Genomic DNA, 7,175 nt, shown 5'->3' with positions numbered 1-7,175 from the left:
AGACGCTTCTAGGCTTTACTGAGTCTGACTGCTGCTAACAGTCTGATCTCTTCAGTCTCTCAATGAACAGAAGTTTTTTCTCCAGCCGATCCTATCTGAGCTTACCTTGATCTGTCTCTGTCTTTCTTCCACTTTCCCTCCCTTTCATATAGTTCAGCAAATGTTTAAGAACAAACATGAGGGCTAGTCATTAATTGTACTAGTTATTTGGAAATCTGGGTTCTGGTTCTGCTATCTCTTTTATTTGTATTATTTACAAGTGTGTTTACATTTTTTAGATACATGATTGGTTTGAGGGGTTTTTGTTGTGTTTTGTTCAGTTATCATTTTGTTTGTAATTTCTATTTTATTGCATTGGGGTGACTGAAGATGGTCTATGTATTATTTGGGGATGGGGGGTGTGTTAAAATTTCCTTTGCAGCTTAGTCTATGGTCAATTTTTGTGAATGTGTATTCTCTGCTTAGAATGTAGTTCTATAGGTTTCTATTAGCCTAACCTGTTGTGTTACACAAATAATCTCTTTCCTAATTTATCAAGGTGCTCATGGGTGCAAATAATAGGGACCCCAGTTAAACAGTTAGAAATGGACATGGAACAACAGACTGGTTCCAAATAGGAAAAGGAGTACGTCAAGGCTGTATATTGTCACCCTGCTTATTTAACTTATATGCAGAGTACATCAAGAGATACTCTGGGCTGGAGGAAGCACAAGCTGTAATCAAGATTGCCAGGAGAAATATCAATAACCTCAGATATGCAGATGACACCACCCTTATGGCAGAAAGGGAAGAAGAACTAAAGAGCCTCTTGATGAAAGTGAAAGAGGAGAGTGAAAAAGTTGGCTTAAAGCTCAACATTCAGAAAACTAAGATCATGGCATCCGGTCCCATCACTTCATGGCAGATAGATGGGAAAACAGTGGAACCAGTGGCTGACTTTATATTTCTGGGCTCCAAAATCACTGCAGATGGTGATTGCAGCCATGAAATTAAAAGACACCCACTCCTTGGAAGGAAAGTTATGACCAACCTAGACAGCATATTAAAAAGCAGAGACGTTACTTTGCCAACAAAGGTCCGTCTAGTCAAGGCTATGGTTTTTCTAGTAGTGGTCAAGTATGGATGTGAGAGTTGGACTGTGAAGTAAGCTGAGTGCCGAAGAATTGATGCTTTTGAACTGTGGTGTTGGAGAAGACTCTTGAGAGTTCCTTGGACTACAAGGAGATCCAACCAGTCTATCCTAAAGGAGATCAGTCCTGGGTGTTCACTGGAAGGACAGATGCTGAAGCTGAAACTCCAGTACTTTGGCCACCGGATGCGAAGAGCTGACTCACTGGAAAAGACCCTGATGCTGGGAAAGATTGAAGGCAGGAGGAGAAGGGAACGACAGAGGATGAGATGGTTGGATGGCACCATTGACTCGATGGACATGGGTTTGGGTGGATTCCAGGAGTTGGTGATGGACAGAGAGGCCTGGCCTGCTGCGGTTCATGGGGTCGCAAAGAGTCAGACACGACTGAGCGACTGAACTGAACTGAACCAGTTAAACAGTGGCTTAACCATGAGAAAGTGAAACTTATGTAACTGGATGCCCAGAGGCAGGATGAGCCTATGACCCGGTGGTGTTGTCACAGACCCTGTCTTTTCCATCCTCAGATCTGCTATCTGTAGCATAGCTTCTTCCCAGGGTTTGCCCTGAGGGGCCACGAGATGTAAACTAACCACAGTTTTTCCTTTAAATAAGGGGTTTTCAACCTTGGTACCATTGACATTTTGGGTGGAAAGTTGTTGTGGGGGGCTGTCCTTTGCATTGTAGGATGTTTAGCACATTTATGGCATCTCCCATTAAGATGCCAATATCTTCTCCCCAGTTGGGACAAACAAAAATGTCTCCAGACTTGCCAAATGCCCCTGGGGTGGGGGAAATTGCCCGCAAGTGAGAACCAGGTGTATTTACTGGCAATAAAGTTTCACATACCCCAACCTGAACCCATTCCTGGAGTGAAAGGAGGGATATTCTGATTGATTTATTCAAATTAAAACTTGTACTTGAAGCTGGAAGCTGAGTTGGCTTCCCTCAAAGTCTGTGGCAATATGGGAGGGGTGGGGTAGTCACACAAAACTCTGACTCATGACTGAGAGGTAGGAAATGATGCTCAGAAGGTAGTGAACCATGTCTGCTACTCTTGAATTTTACTGTTTTCTTTGACCCACTGCCCCCTCTACCTTCTATTCCAATGTGTCTAGTATTTATTCTTAGTTGAAAAAACTTTTTTTTTGGCCATGCAGCAAGGCATGTGGGATCTTACTTCCCCAATCAGGGATCAAACTTGTGTCCTCTGCATTGTAAGTGAGGAGGCTTAACTTCCGGACTGCCAGGCAAGACCCATAGTAGTTATTCTCTAAATATGTGCATGAATGTAAACTTGTAATTTCTAACATGTACTGTTAACAAGCATCTGTATCCACCCCTAGATCAAGACAAGAATAAAGGAATCTGGACAAGATCTAGCTCCCTGCTGGAATTCCCTACTGGCAACTTCTACATTGATATTTTAGATTCTTATTTAAAAGTTTCATATCGGCAATAGTTAGATGTCTTAATATGTTTCCTAATGTATTAACCAGTTATTAATTGTCTCTCAGCCCCAAACTCACTTTCTATACTCTGCATTATAATACAGGGGCTGGGATTCTGCAAACTCCATTTATGCTTTACCAGCTGGTTTTATTAGGCCCTGCAAAGTGGAGGTAATGGAGGGAGACTGCAGGGATGGAAGAGGGAGAAGGGACTTGCTCTTTCCTGATTGCTTCCTGTCTGTCTCCTGTCTGCCTGTGGCTCCTGGGCTCATCACCTTGGCTTTTTCCTTTAGCAGTTTCTAAATCCAATTTGCAGTTTTTCCAGTTCTCGAAGAATCAGCTTTAAAGTGACCCCATCAGAGATACCAATTCCAGAGGCTGGTGTGACCTCTCAGAGGTCTGAGTTTCAATTCTGTGCAAGTCTTCCTCCACCTTCCAAGATTTAGTAATTCAACTTCTTTGGTTCCCTCAGTCCTAGGGGATAGAAACTGCTTCTTACAGTTGTTACCTCTGTGATACTGCAGATTTTTTGTTTTACTTTTTAGTTACTAGTTAGCAAGTTTAAGCCTAGTTAACAATTCTCTGTATTACATTCTCTTTGTTAAATAACTGGCATGATTTCTGTCTCCTGACTGACTGATATACTTTAATAAGCTTCATTCTCTATACTTTAAAGACTTTTTTATGGTTGTGACTTGCAACTCAGGGAGGGTTGCTGCTGCTGCTAAGTCGCTTCAGTCGTGTCTGACTCTGTGTGACCCTATGGACAGTAGCCCACCAGGTTCCTCCAACCACAGGATTCTCTAGGCAAGAATACTGGAGTGGGTTGCCATTTCCTTCTCCACACGGAGGGTTAGGTTCTAAGACTGAGGCATCAGATCTTAAACGGGCTGACCCTCCAATATACTGCATCTCTAACGTGATCAAAGTTGGCTGTTGGCCCTGGGATGGAGCCTGCAACCTCAGCTAAGACCCCACTGGACAGGGAAGGGCGGGGCAAGGCAGCTGAGAAGAAAACCCTTCATCTGCATGGTGGTCACTGTGAGCTTTTCACGGCTGCAAAGAGAGCAGGAAGTGGATGTCTCCTTGTCACCTCAAAGGCGGAAGTCCTCGGGGAGACATTCACTGGCCGGCTCTGCCATGAGATTTCAGTTTGGCTTATATAGCTGCTACATTTCCTTCTTCTGACTGAGGGTCCCTCCTCCCTCCTTCCTCCTGTGGAGATGATATTCTATCCATGGTCCTCTTTTCCCTCTTTGCCAGGAGCCACAAATACTGCCTCCTTTCTAATCACTCTGTGTTAGACACTCCCACGGCCCTCTTCCCCCATTCCCCAACACCCTGTGGCATCTCCCTCATTCTTCCAAGCATGGATCTCAAGCCTTGGACAGGAATAGACATATGTGGGCTCTTACGAGTCCAGGACACTGGGGACAGTGGCTGAACTTGGCATTTCTTGTAGCCCAGGTGTCATGGAGGAATTCATACTTACTACCTACAGAAGAGGAAACAGAAATATCAGCCACTCCTGTAACTTAATTTAAAAAATGATCAAAACCTCCAAAACAAAAAAAGACAAAAACAACAAAATGATGGGTGAAAGGTTTGAACAAACATTTCATAAAGATTCACAATAGCCAATAAGCATTTCAAAAAAATGCTCTATACCATTAGTCATCAGGGATATACAAATTAAATCTACAATGAAATATTATTACACACCCAGTAGAACAGCTAAAATTAAAAAGATTACCAATACTAAGTGTTGACAAGTATGCAGAGCAATTAGAATGTCCCCCCAAATTAAACACTTTTGTGCATCAAAGGACACTATCAAGAGTGAAAAGGCAAACCACAAAATAGGACAGAATATTTGTAAATAATATCCAAAAGAAGTGAAAGCAGGACCTTGACCAGGTATTTGTGTACCCACTTTCATAGCATCATAATTCACAATAACCCAAAGATGGCGGAAATCTGACTGTCTATTGACGGATGAATGGATAAACAAAATGTGGTATATACATACAACGGAAAAAGAATGACATTTTAACACATGCTGCAACATGGATAAACCTTGAAAACTTTATGCTAACTGAATTAAGCCAGACATAACAGGATAAATGGTGTATGATTCCACTTATATGAGGTACCTAGAATAGCCTGGAGAATCCTATAGACAGAGGAGCCTGGCAGGCTATAGTCCATGGGTTGCAAAGAGTTGGACATGACTGAAGTGATTTAGCAGCAGCAGCAATCAGAATAGTGAAACTTGTAAAGACAGAGAGTACAATAAAGGTTATCAGGAGCTGAGGGAAGGGGGATGGAAAGTTTACTGTTTCATTGGTACCAATTTTCAGTTTTGGATGGTGAAATAGTTCTGGAGATGGACAGCGGTAATAGCTGCACAACAATATAAATGTACTTAATGCCACTGAATTGTACACTTTTCTTTTTGGCACAACTGGCAGGATCCCTGACTAGGAATTGAACCTGGACCACAGCAGTGAAAGCGCTGAGTCTTAACCACTGGACCACCTGGGAACTCCCTGAATTGCGCACTTAAAACAGTTAAAATAGCAAGTTTTACCTTATGTATATTTTACCATGATTAAAAAATGCTTTAAAAAAACTATACAAAAACCTATCTTACAGAAAAATGATACTGACGAACCTATTTGCAGTAGAGATGCATGGAGAACGGACTTGTGGAACAGGGAGGCAAGGAGATGGTGGGATGAACTGAGAGAGCAGCAGTGACATATATACACTACCATGTGTAAAATGGCTAGCTAGTGGGAAGTTGCTGTAGGGTGCCGGGAGTTCAGCCGGGTGCTCTGTGAAGAGCTCGAGGGGTGGGAGGGAGGCGCCAGAGGGGATATGTGTATACTATGGCTGATTCACGTTGCTGTGTGGCAGAAGTCAACACAACATTGTAAAGCAATTATCCTCCAAATAACAAAAGAAAAAATCTATCTTAAGACCCAGCAATCCCACCCCTGTATTTACTGAAAAGAAATGAAAACAGAAGGACTTGTAAAAGAGTGTTTCCAGCGGCTTTGTTTATAACAGCTCCAAACAGGAAATAACCCAAGATGTCCATTAATAGGAGAAAGGCTAACCAACTGTGGTGTATACATGTAAAGAAATATTACTGAAGCCACTCAATCAATGGGTGGCTAAACAGAGATATGCACAAAGGTGGTTTTACTCCAGTTCCTTACCTTTTTTCAACTTCACAGGGTGAACTTTCCTACTTAAACTCCAAAATTTTGACCTAAGGATATCCCTGAATGTTTCTGAAACCCCAGAGTTCCACAGCTGCCTCTGCTAAGGCTCTCCCTTCCTCCTCTCAAGGGGAAGACTCCCCGCCCCCCATCATTATCGGTGCTTAGTTTCTAAGACCTGACATCCCGTACCTGGTCCAGGAGGTTTGGGTTCACCTGTTGCCAGAACTGACAGAGGAACTCCCTCATCTTCTCGGCAGGAGGGCTTTGGGGGGCATTTATTTGGGTGCCCCAGCATACCTGGATCCTAGTTTTCATTTCTCTAGTGCTCCTAGCTTTACTTGGTCTTTCCCGCGTTTCTAGTTAAAACCCTCTGGCCACCATCATGCCATATCTCTGTGAGCCCTGGTTGGTGCCTCTTTTGGGTGACCCCCTCATGGGACTCTTTCTCCAAGGCACATTGAGCACTGTACTCCATAGAGTGGTGAGGGTATGGACACCTTGAGTGATACAATTTGTATCCTGGTTCTACCACTTACTAATGTAGCCTCACTGTGCCTCAGTTTCCTCATCTGTAAAATAAAATACTACTACTACTTACTTCATAGGATTGGCATGAAGATTAAATTGGTTGATAAGGTATTAAGTTCTTAGAACACTGCCTGGCACATGGTAAGCACTGTGTTATTATTATTATTTTTTAACTGGCCTACACCCATGTTCTCCATATTCTTTGAAAGATTTTGTTCTCATATGACAAGTGAAAGAAATAATTAGGATCCAGCCAGAATCCACTCAGGATGCAGTAATTTGAACAGAGAAAATTCAATATAAAGAACTGTTAACTACTAAGTGGGATAAAAGAAATCCTAAAGGATACAGGAATAACGGAGAAAGCGAGCAGCCTCTACCTCCAGAGATAACAGAGAAAACCCACGGAAGGATAAACTTGGAAAGGGCCCTCCCTCTCCACCGAAGCTGAGGCTCAGAACTCTCTGGTGGGTGCGTGGTGGGGGCTTACTGGATGGCAGAGAAGTTTGCTGAGGCGCTGCAGGCTGGGGCTGGCAAGCAGGAAACTGTGCTGGGGGGATGGCAAAATCTGACTGGAAGCCGCCCACTGGCAGCTGTGCTGTAGAAGCTAGAAAAGCGCTGGAGGAAGAGAAGACCCTTCAGCTTTCTTCTGGCACCTTCCATCCACTGATGGGGCACAACAGTGGCACTGGCAGGTGAGACCACAGGACAGAGATGGTGTTTTGAGCAGAGAAGCACTAAATTAACAGCTGACACACACCCTGTTCACGTTCTCATAATTAAACAGCATTTAATAGGGAATCCTTCCTATTTGTGTTTTATGTGTTTATAGCCTGG

The 7,175-nt window shown here is 43.2% G+C and overlaps 1 protein-coding gene across 1 annotated transcript in view; it reads left to right on the top strand.

Moving 5' to 3' along the window:
- MTA3 (metastasis associated 1 family member 3) overlaps positions 1 to 5,228 on the top strand; it is a 196,708-nt gene extending 191,480 nt beyond the window's left edge. The window contains exon 17 of the mRNA XM_043918149.1: positions 5,052 to 5,228. Coding sequence (XP_043774084.1) covers positions 5,052 to 5,071 — 20 coding nt within the window. The 3' untranslated portion in view covers positions 5,072 to 5,228. The remainder of the gene's footprint in view (positions 1 to 5,051) is intronic.
- Positions 5,229 to 7,175: the final 1,947 nt, after the last annotated feature.

This window comes from Cervus elaphus, chromosome 11 (assembly GCF_910594005.1).
Source record: "Cervus elaphus chromosome 11, mCerEla1.1, whole genome shotgun sequence".
NCBI classification, from domain to species: Eukaryota; Metazoa; Chordata; class Mammalia; order Artiodactyla; family Cervidae; genus Cervus; species Cervus elaphus.
Note: the sequence above shows the minus strand (reverse complement) of the source record. Positions and strands in the feature narration are given on the sequence as shown.